This window comes from Orcinus orca, chromosome 13 (genome assembly GCF_937001465.1).
Source record: "Orcinus orca chromosome 13, mOrcOrc1.1, whole genome shotgun sequence".
NCBI classification, from domain to species: domain Eukaryota; kingdom Metazoa; phylum Chordata; class Mammalia; order Artiodactyla; family Delphinidae; genus Orcinus; species Orcinus orca.
This window is the reverse complement of record NC_064571.1, coordinates 29544035-29571434: the sequence shown is the minus strand read 5'-3', so window position 1 is coordinate 29571434 and position 27400 is coordinate 29544035. Positions and strand designations below refer to the sequence as shown.

The 27400-nt window shown below is 52.0% G+C and overlaps 1 protein-coding gene and 1 long non-coding RNA gene across 2 annotated transcripts in view; one reads left to right on the top strand and one right to left on the bottom strand.

Moving 5' to 3' along the window:
- Positions 1-23486, bottom strand: part of RAB11FIP5 (RAB11 family interacting protein 5) — a 36028-nt gene extending 12542 nt beyond the window's left edge. Inside the window, 3 exon segments of the mRNA XM_033400492.2 lie at positions 1739-2414; positions 2560-2996; positions 22785-23486. Of these exon segments, the coding sequence (XP_033256383.1) occupies positions 1739-2414; positions 2560-2996; positions 22785-23215 (1544 nt within the window). The 5' untranslated portion in view covers positions 23216-23486.
- LOC117195597 (uncharacterized) lies at positions 23487-27125 on the top strand. The gene is made up of 3 exons (XR_004475340.2): positions 23487-23975; positions 24306-24382; positions 25264-27125. It is a non-coding gene; the product is annotated as an uncharacterized LOC117195597 (long non-coding RNA).
- The last annotated feature ends 275 nt before the right edge of the window (positions 27126-27400 follow it).

Genomic DNA, 27400 nt, shown 5'->3' with positions numbered 1-27400 from the left:
GGCCCCATCTGCCCTCCAACCTGCAGAGGACGAGCTCGGAATTCAAGCACGAGAAGGGCAAACCCCTCAGCTCCCTTATGTTCGTCCATCACCCAATTTCTCTTGCCTCTGAAAGGCCATCAGGAGACATGGAGAAACAGAAGGAAAACAGAGGCTGCAAGCACCAGCAATGGCAACCACAACATCACTCAGTCATGGCCTGCAGAGCTCTGAGCCCAAAGCCTGGCACTCGCCTAGAAACCACCTCACAGAGAAATGTCCCCCACATCCATCCCACCCTGGAAGAGGCCCATGGACAACAGCACTGAGCCCACGGTCTGTGCCCCTCCCTCCACCACACCACCTACAATCTCTGAGTTGTCACAGGGCCACCAGCTCAGCCTGGGCATCCCCTTCTTCCTCTAGGCTGCAGGTAGCCAGCAGTTCCCCTGGGCTCCGGTGAGGAGGGCTGGGCAGTAGGGAACCGAAGCTGCTCCTAAGCAGGGGAGACATCACCCAGAGACTGATCCACCCCACACACCCATCGATGAGGCTGCACGGAGAGCTGCCAGGCGGCCAGGGCTCAAACCTGAAAGGCCCTGCACTTCTCTCCCTGGTCCTCTGAGCAAACTCAGAATTTCATAGGGAAAGAAAAGAACCAGGACTTCAGGAGTCTTCTCCCCTCTGCTGGGGAAGAGGTTTAGGGCCCCTCCCTCTGCCCTATCTCCTGGCCCTTTACCACTGCGCCCACTCTTCCCACCCCGCCTCCGGCCCACATACCCACTGATGGGGACAGGCAGGCTTGCTGAGAGAACAGTAACGGCCGCCCTTGCCACATGGGCTGGGGTTGTCACAGATGCTCCTGTCCAGGGATGGCCCTGGGCCCTTGGCAGGGGGGGACACCTGCTCCTGGGCAAAGCCCGGAGCCCCTCCCTGGGCCCTGCTGGATAGTGAAGCAGCCTCCGCTGGCTCCAACTTAGGAGGAGATCAGAGGGCCAGGGTGAGGGCTAGGGACTCTGTCCCAGGCCTAGGCTGAAGGACTCCTGCATTCCTCTCCCAGGTGGGACTCAGCATATTCAAAACAGAGCAGCCGCCATCAGCACTTGCCATACCCCAAGACCAAGAGACACCAGAGAGGGCCAGAGCCCCAGGAGTCTCTAAGGACACAGGGTAGGTCACAGATTTCAGGGGAGCTGCCCACAGCCTCCGGCCAAGGCCGGGGAGCAACCGGGGGTGAGTGTACAGGGGAGGGGGTGGACACATCAATTACTCAACTCCCATCTCTCAGAGAGAAGAGAGCACAGAGACAGCTGGGATGGCTGGTGGGAAGCCATCTAGCTTCGGAAAGGGTGGGGGAAGTCTGAGGTGAGTCCTTGGTCCCCACCTCTCTACCTGCCAAAGCTTGGTGACCTTGAGGCCGGGGGGCAAGAGGTAGAGGTTGGGAAGCAAAGAATTCATACAAACGGCCTTTCCTGCTTTTGTCCTATTCCTCCCCCTCCCGCAGGGGATGGGTGTGCCAACTCAGGAAGTGAGGCCCACAGGACCCCCAGAGCGCTGTGCCCTTCAACTCACCTGCGTCCACGTGCAGACAACAAGCCGCGGCTTAGGGAGACAGGGTTCCCCGCTCAACCATGCAAAGCCAGAGCCCCAGCAGCCTGCCCAAGGGTTCCATCCTGCCCCATCCTCCCTGCCCCGGGGTTCGGTGCAAATACCCCAGCATCCATCCCAGGGATCAAAGCTGGTCTTGCCAAGGACGTACCTGGGTTTCTGAGTTGGTTCCTTGGCTTCTCTCAAGCCAAACCAGCTACTTTTGGCCTTTTCCTCCCCACTGGATGAGTGGTGTGGGGAGGCCCCCAGAGTGGGAACCCCCTTCTCCCCCAGAGAGCCTCGGCGCCCCATCTCGCTCCGACTCAGCCCCTGGTGGTGATGGTGGAAAAGGCCCATCCGGGGCTTCCGCTCCTCCTTCCGGGCTCCCTCCTTCTCGGCCACAGCCTCAGAGGAGGCCACCATAGGTGTGGCGACCTGCACCGGCCTCCCCTCTGAGGGCCAGGCCCCCTCCTCCTCTCCAGAGCAGCGGGCCCCGACGGCCAGCACCTGCGGGCTCAGCTCCTCCTGTCCAGGCACCGCCTCTGAGCTGCCGGTGCGGCGGCTGCCTCTGCCCCAGGAGTCATCCGCAGAGCGCGGCCCCTCCTCAGAGGGCCGGGAGGAGACAGCGTGCAGGGGGCCAGAGATGGAGCTGCGGTGCCGCAGGGGCCCCTGGGGCTCCTCAGTGTAAATGTGGCTCCCGTTGACGCAGAGAGAGGAGCGGGAGGCCCCGTCAAGGTGGCCCTGAAGGTCAAGAAGGGCCCGGGGAGGAGCGGCTCGCACCTGGCTGGCCTCATCGCTGTAGGTCCTTTTATGGGTGAGCGACTTGGGGGACTGTGCAGAGTCCCTGCCTGGAAAGGAAGCACACGCCGAGTTAGAAGCCCGCTGCCCGGCCCGGCCTTCCCTACGCCTGAGGGGAGAGCCCACACTGCCCCCCCTCCCCTCTCCTCCCCTCCCCTCCCCTCCTCTCCCCCCCCCCCCCCCCGCCCCACTCACCCCCTTCGGAGGACAGCCAGCTGCTGCGGCTGGGCGAGCGGGTGAGGAGCTCGGCCCCGGGGCCCTGGTAGGCCAGGCTCCCACTGGCTGAGGACAGGGTGCTGTCCGAACCTAGCGAGGTGTTGGACTGGGTCAGGGAAGACTTCCGCAGCTTGTTGCGGAGGAAGAAGCCTTTGGCTTTGCCCATCTTGCTCAGGCTGCCCAGCTCGGGGTCCTCCAGGGCGCTGCTTGGGAGGATGGCAGAGGCGGATTCCAGATCAAACTTCTTCTTGCCCTTCATCTTGTCCTTGATCCTACTGAAGGGAGACCGAGGCTTGTCCTTCACGGACAGGTCAAACATGCTGGCGCTGAGGTTGTTGCGCGTGAACTGGATGCTGACCTGGATCTCTCCACGCTCCTTCTCCTTCTTGCCTGCCTTCGAGTGCAGCTTGTACCACCTGTGAGAAGGGGGTGCCGGGGCTCTGGTCACAGGTACCTCTCAGGTAAACTCTCTGCTTCGGGAGCCATGACAGCCTCCCGCTCTGACACATAAGCCCTGCCGCCTTCCAGGCCACAGGAACAGCTAAGAAACTACGCACAACTTTTCCGTGATGAACGAAACCACATCCCACGTAGGGGAAGCTCTTCGGCACTACCAGGCAGGGCAGCCAAGTGACCCTCCTGCCCCGGCACCTTCCCTGGAGCTCAGAGACCTCCCCTGTCCCAGCCCCCTACATCTGAAACTCTGAGGCCCAGAGCAGCAAGGCCGGGTCTGAGAGGAACCCTTTCAACTCCAGGCCCCAGGTACAGACACACCTACCCACATTTTCCCATTTACATCATCTCCTTTGGCTAGTCCCAGCCTAAGCTCTGCTCTGAGCCACCAGTGAGTCCAGGAAAGAACAGCTCACCCAGAGGCCCAGGGCCAGGAACACTAGTGCATGTACACACACACACACACACACACATACCTCACCCGCTCATTTACTCACCCCAAGCCCTGCCAGGAACACCTCTGCAAGCTGGAGGAACAGACAAGAAGGCATAAACGGGCCTTAAGCAAGAGACCCAGGGAAGGGAAAGAGCACTCACTCGTCTGTAAGCATCTACCGTGTGTGACAAAGGAATGCGGGGGTGCTCATCTCCCTTCCATTTACACCTCACAACAAACCTGGGATTTTACAGATCAGGAGGTCAAAGCTCTGCGGTGAAGTAACTTATCCAAGAACAAGCAGCCAGGAAGGAGACTCTAATTAATAATAATGTATTGCTATTGGCTCATCATTCATAACAAATGTACCACACTAATGTAAGAGGTTAATAATAGAGGAAACTAGAGCAGGAGGGGGTGTGAGGGAATATATACGGGAGCTCTCTGTACTTTCCACTTGTTTTTCTGTAAACCTAAAACTAAAACTAAACTCTATTAATTAAAAAAAGAAGACACAGTGAGCACACAGAGAACACAATGAGCAAGAGATCATGAAAGAAACAATACAAGAAAGTTCTCCTGAAGGACATGAGCACCAGCACAGAAGGGCCCACAAGCAGGCAGCACAGTGAACGAGGAAAGACCCAGCCAGCAGGTATCACTGCAAGGTTTCAGAGCACCAGGTTTGTACATTCAGGAGACCCTGAAGGTTTCCAAAGAGGGGAGACAGGTTCGTACGTTCAGGAATTAGAATAGCATCAGGTCCTCATCAGTAACACTGGGCACCATCTGGAGTCATGCCTTCAAAATTCTGAAGGAAAAGCTTCCAGCATAGAATTCTGGACTCAGCCAACCAGGCATGAACGTGGAATAAAGCCTGGTGGAGGCGGTCAAATTGGTCACCGAAGGGCTCCAAGTCCCTCAGAGGATACACACACCACACCACACACAAACACTACACACTGTACCACACCCCACACGCCTCAGTCCATGCTGTGGTGGTCATCTCCCACCTAAGATCCGCTCACCCCACAACACCAGCTCCTTGAGCTTCTCACGGACATTAAGTGGGAGATCTTTTGTATGAAAGTCCCTGCACATCCAAATGTCCAGAAATAAGTCACTGCAAGGGCTTGGTGGTGGTGGTAGGTTTAAATGCTGTGACTTTAAAAAAAAAAAAAAGAAAAGAAAAGGTCTTCCCAGAGACACTTCCAATTGCATCCCTTTGGAAGAGTCCACCATGACTAACCTCTTAGGTGTCCATTGCGGGCTATGCATCCAGCCTCTGCTTGGGGACCACTGGATGGCCTAAGTGAAGGGAGCCTGGGCTGTTGGTTTTCCCTCCCAAACCTGAGAGACCACTCCCACTAAGGCTGGGTCAGGACAGACGGTGGCACAAGCAGGGACGGCGGAGGGCTATGCTCAGAGGGTGTGTGGGTGTTTACGTGCCGCTCTCGTGATGAGCAGGTACAGGGAGGAAAGATGGGGGAGGAGGGGCAGGGAGCGGAGAAGAGAGCTGAGAGACAGACTGACGGGATGCGTGTGAGGATGTGTCTGGGGGCACGAGGAGACATTTAATAGAAAGACAAACCAGCTAGCATCAACATCCTCACACCCCTACTTTCCCAACCCAACATCCACTTTGGGCCTGACCCCTTAACTCTTTCAAGGCCAAGTCACCTTGGCCAAACCTGGACCAGGCCTCATTTAGCACAGAAAGATTCTGGGAGGTGGGGCAAAGAGAAGTATATGGACTCCAGCTGCAGACCCACCAAGCCCTGAGCGACGGGAATCCGCAAGCACAGACATCCTTCAATTGGACATAAGGGTCACGGGTCCTGAGCCCCAGCTGGTCACACTCCACACACCACAGCAGTAACACTGGTTATCTCTGCGGGGTGAGGTTGCAGGGAACTATCACTTCCTGCATTGCCTATTTTTGTCCTGTTTGAATTTTTTATAAGAGCCATATATTACTGTCGTAATAGGAAAAAGAGACAAAAGAAAATTCCCGTTCCTATCTTATCCTCTCAGTTGGCTGAGACAGAATAGGCTCCTCGCCTCTCCCTCCGACCCCTCGATGAAAGAGGATGCATTACATTACTAGCCCAGCTGAGGCTCAGGTCCTCGGCCCAAAGGATCCTTGTCCCCCGCCCTTCCCAACCCCCTCCCCATAAGGTCACTTCTGCTTCCCCTGCTCTTCCCCAGGGATTTTGGGGTTCTTCTCTGGACTTGCTTTTCAGGGAGGCCAGGAGGGAAAAGAAGACTTTCCTCACCATTTTCTGAGATTCCCCCATCCAGAGCAGAGTGAGGCTGAGAATGGCTGGGACCTGCCTCTGGACCCTCAGTCACTGTTGCCATCTGTCTCCCTATCAGTCAGGGGCAGGACTCATTGGACCCTGCCAGCTACTTGGAGCAGGGCTTCTCCCAGAAGTGTGACAGGCTGAGATGGTGACGGCAAGGCCACATAACCAACAGCTTGTGGACCAAGGCCTGTCACTCCCATCCGTGGCTGAGACCTGGCCAAAACCAATTAGGATTTGACCACGGCCCCAGCACATATCTAGATGGTGGCTATCAGTGCGGGATTTCTTTTTTATCTATTCATACTAAGATACAACCTAAAACCTACTGAATTAGAAAGGCCAGGCCTAGAAATCTACATTTCAAGGTGGAAGGGAGTACCTCCTCAGGTGACTGAATTCATCAGACCCAGTGTGAGAACCACAGTAGGACGGTCCCCTGCCTGCTCTACATCACTTCATGGATCAGAGGCCAACTTTCCCTCCACCTGGGTATATCATCAAGGACACTCAATTGTTACACAGAAGAAACCTGCGTCTCTCCCCTGCCCAGCCAAGGCTTGCCTTCCAAAGTCCACTGAACCCACTTCTTCCGAGAGAACTGACCCTAGAAACCCTCATCTCTCTCCCCCTCCCCCCAACCCGGGACAAATTATCAAAGGAACACATACATGGGGGAGGATCAGGCATCAATAAGTACTTTCTATGAATAAAGAGTGCTAAAATGAACAAGGCCTCTATTCCACAAAGCTGCTTTTGAAACAGCACTCACCAGGACAGGAAGAAGGACAGTGATTCTGCCCCAGTACAATTTCCCTGACACGCACTCAGCTCTCAAAGCCTAGATTCTTCAGCCCGTACAGAATGTAAAACAACAACCTGCACATCCTTCACTGCAGGTACTGAACTGTTCCACCTACATGGCACCCACCTCAACCCCTGCACTGTCTGAGCACCTGAACTCCCCAAAGCCCAGGAAGCGTGTGCTCAGGAAACAGGTTTTGACAAAGATGATCATTATCTGGGACTTGTCCCAGGTATGACTGCAGCCAAGACATGCTCCATCAGGAAAGGAGCAGTAAGGGAAAATTCCTTGCATGTAAGAGGTATGTGCCGCTACAGACGCTGCTCTTCAGGAGTGACATACAACAGCGCTTCTCAAACTGCAAAGTACAAAAGGATCGCTGAGTCTGGTAAAAATGCAGATTCTGATGCAGTGTGCAGATGGGCCTGAGAGGCTCCATTTCTACCCAGCTTCCAGGGGATGCCAGGGCTGCTGGCCTGTGGACCACACCTGAGAGGCAGGACAAATGACTGGTGCTATAGAATCAGCAGAGCTAGACTTACTGCATGCTCACTGTGTGCCAAACTCTGTACCTCTTTTACTATCCACACAGTCCAGGAGACGAGATCCATTATCCCCACTATGTGGATGAGGAAACTAAGTTACAGAGAAGGTTTGTGACTTGCCCAAGGTCAAACAGCTAGTAAGTGATACAGTCGGAACTAGAACATGAAGATTGCCTGACTCCCAGCCCACGTTCTTAACCTTCGACGGACAGCATTTGTCATCAAGCTGAATGCAAACGTTGGGCCTCCAGACACCCTGAGAGGACAGAGGCTGGAAAAGGTACACCACAGAGGCCCAAAGAGGCAAGGAGGTGGCGTATGAAGGCCGGAACCCCCTTCAAAGGGTTGGCACAATCCCAGGAGGATGGAGCCCTGAAAGGTCACTAAGGGAACCTCGGGGTTTTGTCCTGTCCCCAGGCCACTAAAACCATGTCTGAGAGCAGTCAAGCCTCCCCCAGCAGATGCAGAACCACAGAAAAGCTCTAAAAGGGCCCTTGCTCAGCCGCCGTACCTCCCCCAGGCTCCCTCTGCCTGACAAAGTTCAGCAGGCCCAGTGTGGACTTAGGAGCCCTCAGCCTGCTACCCTGCGGGACCAGCCCCACCCCCACCCTCTGCAGGGGCAGAAGACAAAGGGGGGATAAAGGGAGGAGGTAGTTGCCTCACCTGTTAACCAAGATTATGGCCCTAGTTATTCCTGCTAGTGGGGCTCCCAGGCCCACCATACCCAGCACTCCACCCATTTCTCAGTAAACAGAGCCGGGCTAGCTAACAGCTGCCACATAGTATAACTGAAAAATCTCAACACTCTGAGAAGCAGACCTAAGGCAGATGTCAAACACACACATGTAAGTGCCAGGGTGGCTCCTGTCACTCTGGGGGTGCTGGGCCCTTGAGAGCCACAGGCCCAGGCACACACCTGACCTGTCTCCAGTTCTTATTGAAATGGGTCCCCTTAAAACTGAGTTAACCTGCTGAGTTTATGATTAATCTCTCTATTCAAAACTTTATTCCCTTCCTTGTCCTGCCCCTGCTCCCCTCAGGATTGAGGAGTATCAAAGAAAAAGAGAAACTGAAACCAAGCAGGACTCTGCGGGGCCTTCTGGGACACAAAAGCCCCTCTGTGTCCCCTGTTTCTTGTTTGTAGAAGAAAAAAAGGCTTTAGTCTCCTAGGCCTTCGCTGAGTTCCAAAGAGCAGACTCAAGTAGTTAATGATTAGAACGACAGAGCTGCAAGACTTCAGGAGTTCCTCCAGAAGGGATGTAGATGACAATCTGATGCCTATCTGTGAGATGTTCTGCAGAAACTAAGACCCCTCCCCAATCTGGTAGAGGATGGTGACGACTTGCTGACCACAAGCATGTAGACCCCAGACTGGTTGGAACCAGAAGGTTGATGACTGAGATTCCCAAAACATCATCCTGTTACCTCACCACCAACTAACCAGAAGAAGGTCCATGAGCTAATCAGGCATCCTATGACCCTCTCCCCTAGCACAGTCTTTAAAAATCCTTGCCTGAAAGCCATCAGGGAGTTCAGGTCTTTTGAGCATGAGCTGGCTATTCTCCTTGCTTGGTGCCCTGAAAATAAACACTGTACTTTCCTTCACCACAACTCAGTGTCAGTAGATTGGCTTTGCTACACGTCAGGCAAGCAGACCTGAGTTCGGTTCGGTAACATTATCAGTGCAAAGTTCAGCTTAAGACCCAAATAATGGTGCCCCTTCCTAAGCCTCCACACATCATTTATTTCACACTCCTAACCCAGGAACCATCCTTGTCTCTTTTTCCCCCTCACACCCCACATCTAAACTTAGCTCTACCAACCAATTATACCCAGAATTCAACCCCTCTCACCACTGTCACCCTACAGTACAGTCCACCAACATCTCCCTGCTGAACATTACAGTTCCCTGCTCACCTGCCTCCCTGCCATCCATGCTTCACCCAGCAGGCAGGTGAAACTGGAGCACATCACACGCCACTCCTCAGCATGGCGGAAAGGGCTCATCCTTTGGGTGCCGGGTCTTCTGATTCTCTGCATTTCTCATCCCACACTGGCCTTCAGTGTTCCCATCTCCAGGCCACTGCTCTTGCTTTTCCCTCTGCCTGAGACACAGGCCCAGATCTTCAGGCCACAGTTCACTCACTTACTCACTCACATCAGGTCTCAGTTCATCTGAATCTCCTTAGTCTTCCCTGAGTACCCCAACTACAGCTGCCCCTTACCCAGTTTATTTCTTTAACATAATTAATACTACCTGACACAGGGTGTGTGTGTGTGTGTGTGTGTGTGTGTGTGTGTGTATCCCACACAGTAAAATGATGTATGTATACACGGCTGTTTAATGGCTGTCTTCCGCTGCTCTACAGGCAGGAACTTTATTCTGCTCATCTGTGTGTCACCAGACTTAAAAGAGTGGTCACTCAAATATATTTTCAATGAACTAACAAATTAATCTATGAATTAACTTAGGAACTTGTTTGTCCCTGTTCACAACTGAACAACTGTGTAATGTTTCTATCATCACAAACCCACAGGTCTTAACCATGAGACCAGAAGCTCCCAGAGCAAAGAGGGTGCCCCCTGTCCCCAAAAAGAGCCTCCTGAGGAAGGAGCCACGTGCCAGGCTTCATGGGGACAGACAGTTCCAAAAGGGCACCTTCTTTAACCCTGAAGCCCTCATCCCCCATTCCTGAGCAAAGAATCTCAGTAACTTCCCTGATAGAATACACCAACCAGATTCGGGAAGTGCCCACTTCCTGAATGGAGGTCGGGTGTTGACCCCACTCTAGCCCATCACTATGGCCCTAATCTCATCACCATTAACAACCATACCTCTCTTTTAGCACCTACTCTGTGCAGGCGCTATACTAAGCACTCAACACACCAAATCAGATCCCAGTCATCCTCTTAACAGCCCCAGGAGGCAGGGTGGGAAGCAGACCTCAGAGTGGCTCCAGCATGGACTCTGGAGCCAGGGCTGCCTGGCGTAAGCCCCAGCCCACCACACGCCAGCTGTGCGACCTGGAGTGGGTCACCCAGTCTCTATGCATTTCCACACCTGCCTATAAAATGGGGGTAATGGGTGTCCAATCCCCTCACAAGACCACTCTGACAATTGCATAGATTACAGGTGAAGCACTCAGAACAGGGCCTGGCACACAGGAAGCGCCACACAAGTGTTAGTTCTTATATATTTTAGCAGATGCAAACACTAGGGCAGAGAGAAGTGCATAGGGTTAAGTCAGATGCTTCTTTTTAGTACACAGGGAACCAGGATTTGAACCCAGGCTCCCTGTCTCCAGGGCCTCCGGCCTTGACCACTGCACTAGAATGCCTCCCTCTGCAAGTGCAATACACCACACACCGGGCCCAGAAACCCCATGTCCCTGCCCAACCAAAGGATTTCTCTAAAACAGGGGGTCTGTGTTAGACGGGAGAAAAATTACATCTTTATTTCCCCTAATCTCTAACTGAAATTTAGTATTTCTTTCAATTATGAATTTTTGCAACAGTAGTGGTATAGCAGCAGTACCTATGAATATGTCACCAAGAGAAACCGGTATTTTCATGCCACATTACAGTTGCTGCAGATGTCGCAAAATATTGTTTATACTCATCACTACTTTGAACTTTAAAGTTACAGGTTTCCCCTGCTATCCAAAAGTGGAGCATTCCTATGAAACCTTTCATAAGCTGAAACGGCATAAAGTGAAGAAGCAGTTACCTTAGGACACATCTTGCTAACGGATGCACAAAATAAATAAAGATAAAGCACAGATGCTTACAGATACAGTTCAAAGCTAAGGCGAGGGCTTGATGTGAGGTGCTGAATGTAGTTCCCAGAGAAGGAGCTGGGCGGTGCCACTCTCACTGCTTGGGATGCGCTGCCTCTGTAAGGCTCACTGCAAAACACTCACCTGAGTGCATGTCTTCCCCTTCTGGCCCCAACGCACGGCTCCCAGGCTGAGATCCAAATCAGATGACAGATACTGCACCTCATGTCCCACTGGGTATGAGAGGGCCTTGCAGGGGCCGGTAAGGGGCGAGGAACTGGCCAAAGGCCCTGCGGCTCCCGGGCGTCACGCCACAGTGCTCGGTCTGACCCTCAAACACCCTGCATGCCAATGAAGGTGACTCCGGAGAAACAAAAACAGCTGGGTGCACCTGCTAGTCAGGGAGCAGGCTGCTCCTGTAGCTTGTTTTCCTCATGTCCCCAATACCACAATCTCCAACGTAACTGGGCTGGTGCTCACCTGAGCCTTACCTGCTCTGGCTACAGCCCACCAGGTCTGCAGCTTCTCTCTTCTGGCAGTGGCTGCCCTGGCCTCTTCAGAGACAGGTCTTACCTCAGGCTAGGGAACAGCTCCCACCATGCTGGGGATGAGGGGCTTGCAAATCTGACAGTTGTAGGAATTGAACCCCACCCCAAGACAAAGGAAGCCAAGAGGCCCTAGGAAGACAGTTGTGCTGCCCAGTGTACTAGCTGGAGAATCTTCTAGAATGAAAAGTGAAGAACCAACGTGAAGGAAAGACATACTGATCCATTTCTCCTCTCCTGGCCTCACTCTCCCCATCCAGCTTCTCTAGGGAGTCAGTACAAACAGGGGCTGCAGGGTTCCAGAGGGGAAGAGACTGCAACTCAGAAAGTAGATGCTGGGGAAAACTCTAGGAGAAGACACCAAGATATCTGTCCATAACATTCTGATGGACATAACAATCTAACCCAATTTCCTAAAATCCAGGCCAGCCAGCCATCAGCCACTTCAAGCAACACTGTATTGATGAAATCATTTGCTCTCAAAAGGCCTGAAGCCTTCAGAGACTGTTCACCCTGTCCCCGTTTCCCCAGGCTCCCAAGGCCCCGCAATTTCTGCTTTGGCAGAAACCCATCAGCTACAATGTGGGATGTTCTCAAGGACAAGTGATTCAGCTCCTCCATCAGGTAAGGGTATGAAACAAGAGGGAACTGTTACCCTGGGAGACTTAACAGCCAGGCACAGTACGGAAGGGAGCCCTGTTTGGATCCTGATTCAACAAACCACCTATGAAGAGACAGTTCTGATATTAAGGGAATTTAAATATGGACTGGATATTGATTGGATGGTTATTAAGGAACTGTTGATTTTGTGTGTGTGATACAAGCATCATGATTATGTTTTTTAAAAAGCACCCGTGGGGCTTCCCTGGTGGCACAGTGGTTAAGAATCCGCCTGCCAATGCAGGGGACACGGGTTTGAGCCCTGGTCCGGGAAGATCCCACATGCCACGGAGCAACTAAGCCCGTGCTCCACAACTACTGAGCCTGCGCTCTAGAGCCCGTGAGCCACAACTACTGAGCCCATGTGCCACAACTACTGAAGCCTGCGTGCCTAGAGCCCGTGCTCCACAACAAGAGAAGCCACTGCGATGAGAAGTCCGCGTACCGCAACAAAGAGTAGCCCCAGCTCGCCGCAACTAGAGAAAGCCCGCGCACAGCAACGAACACCCAACGCAGCCAAAAATAAAATAAATAAATTTATTTAAAAAATAATAATAATAAGCACCCGCATCTGTTGGAGATGGTTAGAAACACCTATTGACTCATCTATACTCCCCTTCTGGTCCCACTTGAGACTAACAGGGTCTTTCTATTAGATCCCTGTGGAGGTCAGCGGGTAGCCTTGGGCCAGGACACAGGCTTTTTTCTCCCTGTCCTATGACTGAGCCCTGCTCCTGGTTGAATCCCTGAGCCTTGTGCTAACTATCTACTCATCTCAGTAGCCTCAGCACAGGGCGTGGCGTGTGAGATCCTGACAGCTCATCCTGACACTCACAAAGTCTCAGAGGCACAGGGAACTCGCCACTGAAATCCCAACCAACCAGAGAAGGCCTCAGCCAGGCTCAAAACGTTTCCCAAGTATTTGCCAGAATAAGAAAGGGAGTGTCCTCGAGAAGCTTACATCTTGGTGGGAAATAAGATAGCTACATAAATAAAGGAAGAAGGTGATTAACACCACAAAAATGCACAAATAAAATGCACAGGAAGGTTAAAGAGAAGACAATTTTGGGAGGAGTAGTGAAGGACATGATAAAAGAAATTTTCACATATTGAGATATAGGGAGGTCATTCTGGCTTATCTGTGCGTTAACTTGAATCTTATGCTAACTAAAATAGCCTGTTTGTGGCCTATCAAACCTACATTGTACATCTGCTTTAATTATTAGAGAAAAGGACACAGTGACCAAAAGTAAAGAATGTCCATTCTTTAAAAGTAAAGATTAAATGCTTATCTTCCTGGGACACCAATGCTGGTACTCCTTTGATAAGACTCCTTTCCCAGGTGCAAGGTCATGCTGACTTGCTGTGTACATGATGCTGATCTCTGTGCATGTGTGTGTGATTTCTTGAAATGTACAGTATCCCTGACTTATTTAATGTTCTTTGTTCTGAGAAGATATAAAACTGTGCTGGAAACCATGCTTCTCTGGAGCAGTTTCTCAGAGTAATCTGGGAAGTGGGCATCCAGGCTAGTCCTCAGTTTGGCTCAAAGAAAACTCTTTTCTATCCTTATTATAGGTTGCTTATTGATGATTTTCATTGACAGATGTAACATTTATACTGGGCCTTGAACAATGGGTCAGGAGGCAAGGAGGCAGGTGAAGAGACATTCCAGGTGGGAGGAAAAGAATACACAGATGCCCAGGGCTGGAGAGGTGAAGATGGGTAAAAAGGTGCTTTGGAGCAGAGAAGACTGCCCCAAACATCATGCTAAAGAGCTATAGCCTTATTCTGGGCCTGGAAGAGCACTACAGGGTAGGAAACAAGGATAAAACCTATGGCTGCTGTGCTGTAGGAAGAGCAAAGGACAGCAGGGAAAGGGGCAGCAGAGGGGCAAGGCAGCAGAAACCAGCACAGAGCCAGCCAACCCAGGACAGGTCCCACGGCCAGGCTGACCCAGGCAACTCCTTGTGCCTCAGCAGTTATTTCTCATCATAAATTAATAAATTGGCATTCTGGCTTACAAAAATGCTGTAGCAGCTATGCTAACAGTCTAGAGGAGATTTAAAAAAAAAAAAAAAAAAACCTGCCTAAACTAGGACAGGAGCAATGGGGAAGGTAGGAGGGGCCGGAGTGCCCTTCTCCAAGTGCCCCCTTCGTCCCCTGCAGTGGCACTCAGGCAGAGCCACTCCACCTGTGCTCTCACTGCTTACTGACTGCACAAAATGTTACTCACCTTTTATGCCCCCCAACCCAGGGAAAGGGCCTGATATATGGAATACCTTCTAACACCTGCTGGATAAATGAGATGGCATTGGCAGAGCTTAGCTTCAGTACCAAAAATAAGTGGAAAAAAAATTATTTTAAAGGAATAGTGGAAAAACGCAAGGGTTGGAAGACAGGAGACCCAGGTTCTAGTCCTGGATCTGACTTACAAAGTGGCTTTCAACCACCCACTTCACCTCTGTCAAAGAAGGGTGATAAAATAAGCCAGTTAGGGGCAGGGAGAAATGTCAACTAAAACTGTATTACATGGAGTTTGAAGAGACGGCTGGAAAAGCCTTTTCCCCAGAGGCTCCTCCATCTAGATGCCTTCCCTCCTCTCCAAATCCCCCACTCAGGCAGTCCTCCTCACACACGATCAGAGAGGAGACGCGTGGGCCGCGGGCCAATCCTTGATGGCTCCCAACACTCACAACCTCATCCTGCCTTTGATTTGGTATCGACGGTAAAACTGCAAGCCAGGCACAACTGCAGGAGAGGACAGTGCCTCTTATCAGGCCTCTTATCACCTACTCTGGCTCTGTGCCGGCACCGACAGTCCTTGGAGCCCAGAACCATCATTTCATTAGCTACCCCTGGCTCCATGGGCATGGCTTGCTCAGCTCAACCTCAGAGCCCAGCCAGGACCAGCCTCCCTCCCTCCTGGGCACAAACATCTCAGCCAGTCCTCATCCCTCCTGCTGCTGTAGGCTCCAAAGGTTTATCTCTTTGTCAGCTTGCCTCGGACAGAGGCCAGGGACCCACGCCTGCTTGGAGCCAAGTCTAACCACACAGCAATAGAAGTATGTATAGTTGAAAGCATGATGTAGGGAAAAAGCACTGGGCTCGGGAGGTTAGAAATCTGGCTGCCACTAATGAATCATGTGACCTTGGATCAGTCATTCCACTCCTGAGACCCCAGTCTTGACCTCAGTAAAAATGGGGGTCACCCTCCCTGCCCTCAGGGAAGAAGGAAGTGAGGTGCTGGGAAAGCACTCTGAAAAGTAGGCCAACCCACACGTAAAGATTTGGGTTTATTGTCTGTCAGGGCCTTTTATAGGCTGTCATCAGCCCCTTGGGAGCGAGGTGGCCCAGGACCAAAGAGTGATGACCCCGCCCAAGAGAAAGGAGAAAATCAGCAGGATGACCTCTCCCAGGGGAGACAAGGGAATAAGGAAGAAATTCTACTTAACCAAACTCCCCTCCCCAGTTTGCTCCTAACCCCATATTCACCCCAAACAGGGTCTTGAGTCACGGAGGACAAAACTAAGTAGTGGCTGTCTTCCTGCCAGGGTCTCAGTTCAGACTTGAAACAGGTAGAGACAAGCAATAATACCCCTGTGTGGGGAAGCCAGACTTATCATAGGTACAGACCTGAGTGTGTGAAGAAGGCTGCACTTGTGCAAACACAATGGGAGAGGGAGAAGAAATCTATAATGCATTGGCTTTTAAAAGCATATAAGAACTGGTAATGTTGACTGCTTCTGAAGAGAGGAGCTGGGTGACTCAAGGTCGGGACAAGGGAGATTTTTCACTGTGAACCCTATGTATCTTTAGAATTTTGAACCAGGTAAACTACTCAAAAAGAAATAAGTAGTAAAGAAAGCCAGGTTGTTTTGCTGAGAGGCACATAGGAAACTAAGCTTGGCTCCCCTCCACTCCCTCTCTTGGCTCAGCCCCACCACACCCACCTTCCCTTCCTTCCCTCCCTTCTGGGTCTCCCTCCCAGAAACTCACCCAGCCACCACCACGCCCCACCTGTCATTCAAGGTCCAGCCTCCTATAGGCAGCCCACCCTGATCACTCCAACCCTGGTGAGTTGGTCCTTCTTCTGACCCTTTCCTTCTCTCATATTTTGTATATGCTGCTTTGTTGGTTAATTATCCTTCCTGTGTTAAGTCTTGTCTCAAACATATTTTTGCCCTTCTAGGGAAAGGGCTTTATATTTTCTTTCTCATGTTTCCTCCAAAGCCCTGACCTAGGCACAGTGGTTGCCCAGTAATTGCTTCCTAGATGTTGAACAAAAGAAAGGGGGAAAAAAAAAAAGCAAACGACTGCATGACTGTAGGAGGAGGAATGGATGGCTCAGAGCGTTCTGTCACAGTAAAACAAGCATGTGATTTCTTGGGAAAGGTCAGGAAGTCTTATATCTGTTGATGATCCCAAGCCCAGCTCTACTGCACAAGCCGATGGGAGCAAACCTCCCGGGGGGTGGGGGGGGCGGTGCCCGGGGCCAAGGCAGAGCTTTCCAGGCCTCCCCCGGCTCCTGTGAGACAGTCTAGTGGCAGTGATACCCTCTTTCCCAATGCACCAGGCAACACCCCCATCCCCTGAGAAAGATATAACCAGACACGGAGCTGCAGACTAAATGCACTTACCCCTACCAGCCAAGGCCTCACACAGGAGAAGCAGGTCATGCTTCCAGAGCCCCCAAGCCTAACCAAAGAGATGGGCTTTGGGGAGGAGAGAGGAACCCTAAGGAGGGCAGCTGCTGAGCACCAACTTCCATGCAAAGCTGAACCCTGGGAGACATGGGAGAGGACCAAGATGGGTGTTACAGCATGGTGGCGAAGAGCACAGAATCAGGAGCCCGGCTGTCTCGGTACAAATCCTGACTGCCATGTACTGTGTGCCTTTAGAAAAGCCACTTTAGGGCTTCCCTGGTGGTCCAGTGGATAAGACTCTGCCTTCCAACGAAGGGGGTGCGGGTTCGATCCCTGGTCGAGGAGCTAAGATCCCACATGCCCTGCGGCCAAGAAACCAAAACATAACACAGAAGCAATACTGTAACAAATTCAATAAAGACTTTAAAAATGGTCCACATCAAAAGAAAACAATCTTTAAAACAAAAAGTCACTTCACCTCTATGTGCCTCAGTTTCTTCACTCGTTAAACACAGTAACAGTACCTACACCTCAAGGGGTTGCTATAAGCTGATGTAAGTCAAATCCTTAGGACAGTGCCAGCACCTAAAAACGGCTTAATAAATGATATGCTAGACAAAGAAGGCTATGACAATCCTCCAAAATGGAGTGCTACACGCCGTCCATATGGGAACTCAGAGAAGGTGGGGTGGCAGACCAGGATCTCTGATGGCCAGCCTGACAGGTCCGGTGTACATCTCCTCCTCAGGGAGGCCTTCCCTGACCAGAGCTGAGCGCAGGGCTTCCGTCTGCTCTGAACATCTCCAGTGCTCCCTGGCTAGGCCCCAAAATACGGCAGCTGGCTATGGCCCTTCCTCCAAATGTGGGGGTCTGTCCTCCTAATAAGACTGCACCCTCTGGGCATGCGGGCTGCTGTGTCCATGTCCTCCCCTCCTTTGAACTTCCCACCCAACCAGTGGCCTCCCTCGTCCTCTGCCCAGGCAGAAAGGCCTGTGGATTAGACATCCTTCCGGGTCTCAAGGAAGCCCCAAGGCTCCCTCCCCCTCCCAGCTGAAATGTCCCTCTCTCCCTAAAACCTCTCAGGCACTTCCACAGAAACCTTGGGATGCACTCAGCTTCCCAAATGCCGTCTCTTCCTTATCCCAAATCTGACAGCTCTTCAGGCTGTCAGGGCCTAAGAGAAACCACACAGAGCCCCACCCTCCCTAACTGCAGAGTAGCTGAGAGCCTGTCACTCTCCCTCCCCAGCCTCAATTTCCACACTTCTAAGCACTCTTCCAGTTCTGACATCAGAATTCCATGATTAAGGGCTGTGCGTCTCCTCGCCACCCCCAGGGTCAGCTGAAGGTCAAGGTGGCCCGTGACAAAGCCCCTCCCGGCAACTCTGTAGCGCTGCTTCCTGGGAGCTGAACTTGCTTATTCTGCTCACTGCGGAGAGACCTGGGCCCAGGACCACCCCCACAGGCCAACTCAGTAAGGGCAAAGCCATCAGAATCTTCCTTAACAGGACTGCCAGGTGCGTAAAGGACCCACATCGCGGACTTATTTTTATTACTTGGCTGTGGGGAAGGGCAAAGCTTCTTCATGACCACACTATTTTGCAGAGGTCGGCCCTGCACAGGAAAAAATAGGGTACTGATTCCCAGAGAGCATACAGAGCTCCTGTCATTGTGTTAATTATCTGTCCCAGCACAGGGTGGGAAAGGCAGGGGAAACATCTGGACGAGGCCAGACCAGCCGTTTAGCATCGCTGGAGAGCGCGTCACAGCACCAGGTTGGCAGCAATAAAAAGAGTTTAGACAGCCCCCATCAGAAGAAAGGGACAGCCCTCAAGGTCGCTAGGATGGAGCTCTGCTGAGTTGCGCCTGTCCCTGGCTGCCTGCAGGGAGGGGAGAATGGGGCCAGATGCAGAGGGAAGGGGAAGCCGCTCAGTCTGACGGCAGAGTCACTCCCCACTCCCCAGACACTGCTGCTCAAGCAACCCCAGATAAAAACTGCCCCATAACTCAGGGAGATGCAGCCTCTGCCCTAACTGCTGCTTTTAAGTACAGCCACACCCTTCCCGCGGCCAAAGCAGACTTGCCCAGCAGCCAGGTCGGGGGTTGGAGCAGGAGCCAAAGCCAAGGACCCTCGCGGCCTCAGCTGCTTCCTGGGGAGCAGTCACGGCTGCAAACATGATAAGGCTGTGGGTCACGCACCATCTACCTACAACAGCAATACACAGGCCATCTGGAGGCTAAGGGACAGATGGAGGCCCTCAAAGACCATGCCCACCTTAGATGTACCTTAGGCCAGCAGGCTGCATTTGCCTCAGCTGCCTCTCCCATTGCCCCCAAGCCCGCCCTCCTCGAGGAGGTCTCAGGCCACCACCATCAGCCAGGCAGAAAGCTCTGGTCTCCAACCTAAGTCATCCTCAGCCACAGGCCTCCCATAGGCCCTTATAAAATCAATGAGACAGGTCTGACCAGGGCTGACAGAGCCTCTTAGGGGGCCACATTTGCAGCCTGCCCATGGTCACGTTTTAACCCAAACCGAGCCCACAGACTTGGCCTTCCCAAGGGGCCAGACTCTAGCCATCCATCCAACAGGCCCAGGAAGGGGGCTACTTACAGAAGGGACCACTTCACTCCACACGAGCACGCACTGGGGAGTACTATGGATGGTGGTGAAGTAAAAATCAGAAAGGACGCATCTAAAGAAGCTAAAGAGGGAATTCCCAGGTGGTTCAGTGGTTAGGACTCGGTGCTTTCACTGCAGGGGCCCGGGTTTGATCCCTGGTTGGCGAACTAAGATCCTGCAAGCAGCACAGCATGGCCAAATCAATAAAGAAGCAGCTCTTGGGATTCTGAGACCCATGATGATCCACTAGGGCTTTACTGAGGGAGACGGTTATAACTAGTTTCCTTGTGTATTACATTACATGTTGTTTTGACAATTTTCTCTTCAATCAGTTGGAAGCCTCCAGTGAAATCCCTCACCTCAAAGAGCACCCCACTAACAAAGGAGCTTTGGGGGCTGTTGAGGCACCTAGAACCCCAGCCCCCATCATCACCACCCTCACATTAACGAGGGCCCTGAGAGTAACCCAACACTAATATCTTGAAAGCCTGCTATGTGTCTAAAATGATACTAAAGTTTTTTAGAGATCCTGTCTTATTTAATTTGTACAACTCTATGATTGTTATCATGGGTTACCTTTTCAGAAACGAGGAAACGGGTTAAGTAACTTGCCTGCTAGTAAGTGATAGAACTGGGAGTGAAACCTCAGTCTCCACGTTCTTAAACACTATGCTGCCCTGCCATGGAGGACAGCTGCGGAGCTGGCAAGCTGATCTGAGTGTGGCTTCAGAACTGCAGAGGCCTCACAAGACTAGCCCCAGTTCTCAAGCCTCTGGCAGCAAAGAGAGCAGTGGAGGGCTGTGAAGGGCCAGCTCATTTCATGAGGAGCTCTCATACTTCTGTGAGTACCCTGCCACCACAGTCCTGGGGCTTTCCAGGACTACGCTAAGTTCTGTATTACCTCCTCCTATCACATGAGAGGCTCCTCTGAGACAGGGGACATCTCCCAGATCACAGCTACCAGGCTACTAAAACCTCACTCCACCATCACTGCTGTTCACTGACCACCAGGCATATCCAGGAACTGCACTAGATGCTCTAATTACATACGCATTTCATCCATTACATCAATCCTGTCAAGGTATAAATTAGCCCCATTTTACAGATGAGAAAACTGAGGCACCAAGAGTTTACTTGACCGGCCACAAGGTGGCAGGTTTGGAAGGGAATCTGCAACTCCACAGGCCCCTGGTCTTAACCGTGAGACTGCCTTTCCCCAATGGAGTTCTGTCTGGGCAACACAGGGCTATCATGTGCTCTCCTGGAGTTCTCTGCCACCATTATCCAAAGCTGAGGAGGGCACACCCCAGTCCTCTCCCCAATGGAAAATGTGCAGACTCACAATCTTAGCAGCTCACGCCAAGATGCTCCAGGAAAGGCCACCGAGGGTGGCCATGAGAGCCAGAGGTGGAAGGTGCAAACCGGAGTGGCGTCAGCAGCCCTCACCCTCTGTCAGTGGGCACGCTGTTTGGTCCAGTAAACTAAAAGATCAGGCTGATTTCACAGACTTTTCTGCTGCCCACTACAAGTCCCCCTCCTCCTGCCCCCTCCAGGTTCTATAAATAACCCAGGTCAATGCATCAGAGGAAAGGCAGCCAGGTGGGTGTGGAAAGATCCTGGTGGAAAAGATGACTTCTATAAAGTAAATAAGGCTCCCATTCAGATCAAGGGGACTGTCCTTGGCTGCAAACAGGCGCACATGGGCCGACAGACATAGACAGCTCAGTTAAGGAAGAGCCAGAGGCCAAGAAGAAAGCAAGAGCAGGAACTGAAAAAAAAAATCAAAGCCCCTCCCCCACCCCGTGCAAGTCACTGACCTCACAGAAGCCACTCCCCACAAGCTGAGACTTTTTCTGTCTGCCCCTTAGTCTCCCCTCTAGTGCCCCCCACCCCCAGCCCGAGATGTGTTATCTACCAGTGGGGTCAGATTAGCTGAGAGGTGGAGACTGAAGGACTGGGAAAGGAAGGGGTGGAATGAATTTGGGGACAGGAGCCTCTTCAGAAGAAGAAAGGGCTACGAGAGCCAGAGGAGAGCTTTCTGCCTCACCCCCACCCCTTTGGGCTCCCTGAGCCAGGCAAGAGGGAAAGGACAGAAAAGGGGAGAAAAAAACAAAACAAGGGCCAAACTATACCACATGATCCACACCCAGCAACCAAACAGCAAGTCATGAGGGAAGGAGAGAAGGCCAGGGGAGGGGGAGATGGAGCTAAGTCACAGCCCTGCCCAAACCTGCCCTATGCTAACCCGTTTCCCACCCCAGGCTGCAAAGAGCCATGCAGGCCTTCTCTACCCACATTTTTGAAATGTTCAAGGTCAGATCCTTTTCTATCCAAATCCTGCTTTCATTTGGGTTTGTACCAGGCTCATCCTTCTCCAGCAAGCCTTCCTAGATTTACTCAGTTGGATGCCATTCCACTTGGGTAAACCTTTCCAGCAACTGTCACCAACCCCTTACCCTCCCCATCCAGGGCCCATGGGCCTAGGGGTGGCGTCACCCCAGTTAAACACTTGAGTGACCCAGGGCAGGTTGTCAGCCCTGCGGACAGGCTTCCGGATCCTGCCCAAGCCCAAAACAGGAAATGAGGCTCCAAGCCTGAAGCCTTGATCTTAACACAGGGAAAGTTAAACGCTGCCAAAATAAATGATTTTTTAAAACCCACTGGTAAACCCTCTGGCCCTTCTAGGTTTAACTGACTGGGAGATTGTCTCCTGCTGTCCATTAAGCACGTGCTGCCTCCACCTCAGTCAAGATGCTTGAAGCCTGATTAAAGCGTTTCCTTCCTTTACTGAAAGGGTCTCCTGTTCTCAGACCAGAGACACAGAAGGGAAGAATCGGGGGCGTCTCTAAGCAACAGAGGGCATCCCAGTACCAGGCAAGAAGCAGATGCCCTCTGCAGCCTCTAGATTTGGTGGGGCGTCTCCGTTCATCCTCTGCCCTCCTTGAGGACAACACTGCACCTTCTTTCCCCCACAGGGCGAGGCAGGGCCTCCCCATTCCCCTGCGGGCCTGGTGTGGAACAGGCGCCCGAAGGCAGTTCCCCTCCCCTTCGAGGAAAGTGAAACACGCCCGGAGGCCCTGGGAATGGCCACAAGATTTTCCTTCTTGAGGTTCCCACAGTCCAAGAGACTCTGGATCCCACTCCTAACTTTACTTGACAATCTACTCCTAACAGTAGGCCACCATTCTCACCTCCCCCCGGCCTTCCAAGGACACACCAGCGGCCAAGCACAGCCCAGCGCACATCTGGGGATCGGAAGAAGATCCCGTTATGCGAAGAACCAACTTGTCGGTTTATGCCCTTGAGCGCTAGGCAAAAGGTCGCACCGCCCAGGCCGAGGTTCGGGGTCCTGCGTCTCCCCAGCCACGCCCCAAGAGGCCCTTAACCGTTTCCGCTCCCGCGCGCCCCTCACTCACTGTGTGTGCTGGGCGCGGCCTGCGCCGAAGACCTCGTCCAGCGCCACCACGGCCTGGCCCAGGAACTTGTCGACGCCGATGAGCGAGCGGTGCATGGTGGTAAGCACTAGCTGGCAGGCGGCGGCGGAGCCCGCCGCCCAGGGCGCCGGGCCCGCGTCGGTCTCCTGCGCCCGTAGCAGGCCGTCCAGGGCGCCGGGCGGCAGCTCGAAGGAGCACTCTTCGCGCCACTCGGGGCATCCCAGCGTCTTCTCTACCACCGACGTGCTGTACTTCTCACGGCCCACCTGGATCACCGTATACGCGTCGCTGGTGCTGCCCGCGCCCGAGCTCTTGCCCCGCAGCCCGCGGGCCCGCAGCACAGTCACCTGGACGTGCGTGGGTAGCCAGCGGGAGGGCCCAGCCGCCGTCTCGGCGCCCCGTACCAGGGCCATGGCGGGGGAAGCGGCGACGGGTGAGGGCTGGCCGAACCAGGCGTGGACACCCGGACCAAGTGAGAAACTGGGCAGCGGCGGAGGGCGGTCAGGATCCGGCTCGGAGCGTCGCCGCCGCCCACAGGCTCGCCCGCCGCAGCTGCGGGCTGGGCTGGGCCGAGCCGGCCGCTGCCTCCCCGCCTCCCGGCTGCCGGCCGCGCCGCGACGTCAGCGCCCCGCCTCCCGCCCCGCCTAGCGGCCGGCGTCCCGCGACTCGCGACCTAACCGGTACCCGCGCCGAGGTGCGGCAGAGCTTGGGGATGGTGGCCCGCACGCCCTCGCCCCGTCTGCTGCAGACCAGCCTGGAGCTGGAGGGTCGCTGAGCGCCGCGAGGACCGTGGGCGGGGCGCAAGGCCTCCGCGGGGGGAGGGGGGGCTCCCGCGTTGGTCCCCAGGAAACCCCGCCTCGCCTGCAGGCAGCGCGGCACCCTCGGCCGGGTATGAAATGCCCGCTCCGCGTCTCCCGGCCAATCCCAAGTCGTCCTTCAAGACGTCCCTGCTCCGGAAAGCTGTCGCCGTAAAACTGCCCCGCCCCGTCCCTCCCGGCATGGCCATCCCCTTGGCGCCGGCAAGTGGGAGCGATGCGGACCAGGGCCGCTCCCCAGTCTCGAGCGGCACTCCCCCTCCTCCAGCCCGCCCCTGCCCGGGAAGATGCCTGCGAGAAACCAGAAGTGATTCACGCTACGCCACGTGATGGCCCCGCATCAGCGACCTGAAAGCGGGTGAGCTGCCGCTGTCTCCCTCCTCCGCGCGCGGGAGGAATCACGTGTGCAGCCAGAACCTGGCGCGGGAGTCCAGGGAGCAGGGCTCGCCCTCTGCGGACACTGCGGCGGAGAACAGAGTGATGAACAAATGAGTAACCACATCAGTATTTAAGTGTTCCCTCGGACCGCTGGGGCTTATGCGTCAAGAGTTGGGGGAAATTATAGGCTCTGGTGGAGGTTTTAAACAATTACTTACACCCATTAAGTGCCTACTATGTGCAAAGCCCTGGGTATTACTTGCACGCTTGGTTTATTATTAATAATGATAACAATGGTTAATAATTACAGATGCTGAATTTCGGCCAATGCTGGTCCGTGTGCTTTACATGCGTTACCTCATTTTATCCCCAAAACAACCCTGTGGGGTAAGTATGGTTTTTATCCTTATTTTCAGGAAGGTAAAGTTGCAGCTTAGGGAGGTTAACCTGCCCAAGATCCGTAACTGGCAGAGGTGGGATGTGAATCCACACAGATGACCCCAAAGTCTGTACTTTTCTTTTTAACTTTCAGAGCCTGTATTAAAAATAGTATTTTTAAAAAGACATGTAACACACAGCTAAAAACAAAATAAAGTAAAAAAAATCAAATGGGACAGAAACGCTTATGATGAAGAGCAAAAAATTCCCTTTCCACCCCTCTTTCCAGGGATAACCACTTAAAGCCATTTGTGTTTTCAAGCCTGGTAGTTACCTCCATATTTCTACATAAAATGCTTACATAACTATATCTAGAGTTTTCAGGACTGGCCATTATCTATTGTCTTCCTCCTATGATAGATAATGATTTAGCTCACACCCACTTCCCTCCCTCAATCCTATGTAGTTATGCTTTTTTTTTTTTTTTTAGTTCCTCTATTGGATACCTTGACAGTGGAAACCTTTATTTCTTCTTGGGGAGACTCTCCACAGTACCTCTTGACTTTTTTATGCTGTGAAAGGAGGATGCCAAAATCCCACTTTCCGGGCCATGTCCCCTACCAGGAATATGGTTGTACACCGGGCACCCGAGACTCATGGGAGCATATGCACCAAGGCTCAATCCTAACAACCTTCCACCTTAACTGTGATCAAAATGGGGTGGAGGAGTTCTCCACACTGAGCCCCATAGCCCAGCATCCCTGTAGACAGCACCTAGCTTTGGAGACAGCCAGATCTGCCTATGGATCTTGGCTCTCTGCCACTTAGCAGCAATAAGACCTGAAGATTAAGTCAGCTCTCTAACCTCTCAGCCTTCTTTCCTGATCTAGAAAATGGGGATGATGATTCCTACTTAAAACAGTTGCTGAGAAGATGACATGAGAAAATATTGTCAAAGATTTTAACACAGTGGAAACCATCACAAATGATCTCAAAGCATCTGAACATCATATATAGTTTTTTTTCTGATTATAAGTTATTTGGAAAATATAGAAAAATATAAAGAAGGAAATAAAAATAGATTAGAATATCACTGTTCAGAAATAAACACTGTTAACAATTTGTTGTATTGCTTTCCAGTCTTTACACTATATGTTGTTGTTTTATATGCATTATGGTTGAGGCAACTGTACTGTAATGGTTAAACCTGTGGGCTGTGGAATCCTGGTCCTAGCATCTACTTTATGTGTACTATCTCATTTACCCCTGAAGACAACCATTTAAGGCAGGTGCTGTTGCTACTCTCAGCTTCACGGATGAGGAAGCTAAAGCAGCTAAAGTTTGGGTGATTTTCCCCAAGTTTCTAACTGGAAAATTGCAGATAGTGGACTTGAACTCAGGTCTGAGTGACTCTACTGCCTCTGGTACTCTGCCCTCACACTAGCTTGTTGGTCACCTAAGCACTACATCATCTGAAGTCAATAAAGCGGGAAATGTTGTCATACCCATTTTACAGATGAAGAAATTGAGGTACAAAGAAGGTTAACAGACTTACCCAAGATTATAGAGTCAGGATGAAGCCCCTGAGAATGGATTCCCCAGGGGCTTTGCAAATGAAGATATCTTTACCAAACCACAGCTAACATATTTGTCACTGTCCTTGAATGGTTCTGTTTCATCTGTTTCTTAGCTCTTCAACATGACCAGACTGCCTCTTCCCTCCCGCCTCCCTCTGCCTCCCCCATGGAGTAGCAAGGCTCCAGGAACAGGCAAAAGAGAACTCAGATGGGCTACTCCCGCTCTCCTTCCTCCTGCCCTGGCCCTCATAGTTTGGCAAGGTCAGGCTTCCTGCTGGCCTGAGATTGCAGCTGCAAGAGGGCAGTGAGGCCAGGAAGGGCTCCCCTGCAGGTCACTTGGCCCTAGGAGAAAGGGTGGGCTCTGCTAGCTGTATGCAGTTGAGAAAAGAGCAGAAACTCTGAAGACACTGAGGTCTTGGTTACCTAGAGGTGTTTTCTCCTCTGGAAGAGGAGACCACCCATCCCCACCCACTGCAGTTTGATGTGAGGGTTACAGAGAGGACCCTCCTACTTCCTCTTCCTCCCCAGGGCTGGATGTGTTCACCGCCTCCCTGGGCCTCTCTAGTCCGTTAGGGACAGTTCTTGCTTTGAAAGAGTGGTCCTTTGTGTAATTTCCACTCATTGCTTCCCTCTGCAATATCATAACCCTTCCAGACAGGCACTTCAAATATATTTGCCTGACTCTTCAAGCTACGTTTCCTCCTGTCCTTCGCCCTCCCTCCCACATCTGTTTTCTAGGCCCTTCACTGTAATAGAGTCACACAGCCCGGGTTCAAATCCTCGTGCCATGACTTACTAGCGGTATGAGATTGGGCAAATTACTGAACCCCAGAGTCTCAGTTTCCAGGTTATAAAATGGGCCTAATAATGGGAAATCACTTCATAATGTTAGCATGAGAGCTATCTCAACATACTGTAAGCAGTGATGAGTAATATCATCTTAGAAATCTTTGCTCAAAGCAAAAGGTTGTACCTCCTTATTGTTTGATTTGCATTTCTTCGATTGCTAATGAGATTGAACATTTTTTCAGTTATTAGTCATTTATATTTCCTCTTTTAGTGAGTTGTCTATTTTCTGAATTGTCTATTTTCTATGTCCATTTTCTTTGAAACCTTAACTTATTCACTTATATTAACCCTTTCTATGTTAATAATAACACTTTGTCTTTTATATTTATTGCAAATATGTTTTGACATAAGTTAAGTAGTCAAGTCGTTGAATTTCTTCCATTGTTTCAAGCTTAGGTTCTTCCACACTCATAGGTCCAATAAATATCCATTCATAGTTTTTCTAGTTTTTAAATTGTTTGGCTTTTTCTTTGTTCTTTCATTCTCTTTAAATTCTTCTAGAAACTATTTTGGTGAATGATTTGAGGTGAAAATCTAACCTTCTCTCCCCAGCAGCTATCCAAGTTTCCCAATACTTATTGAAAAACCCTATCCCTTTGCC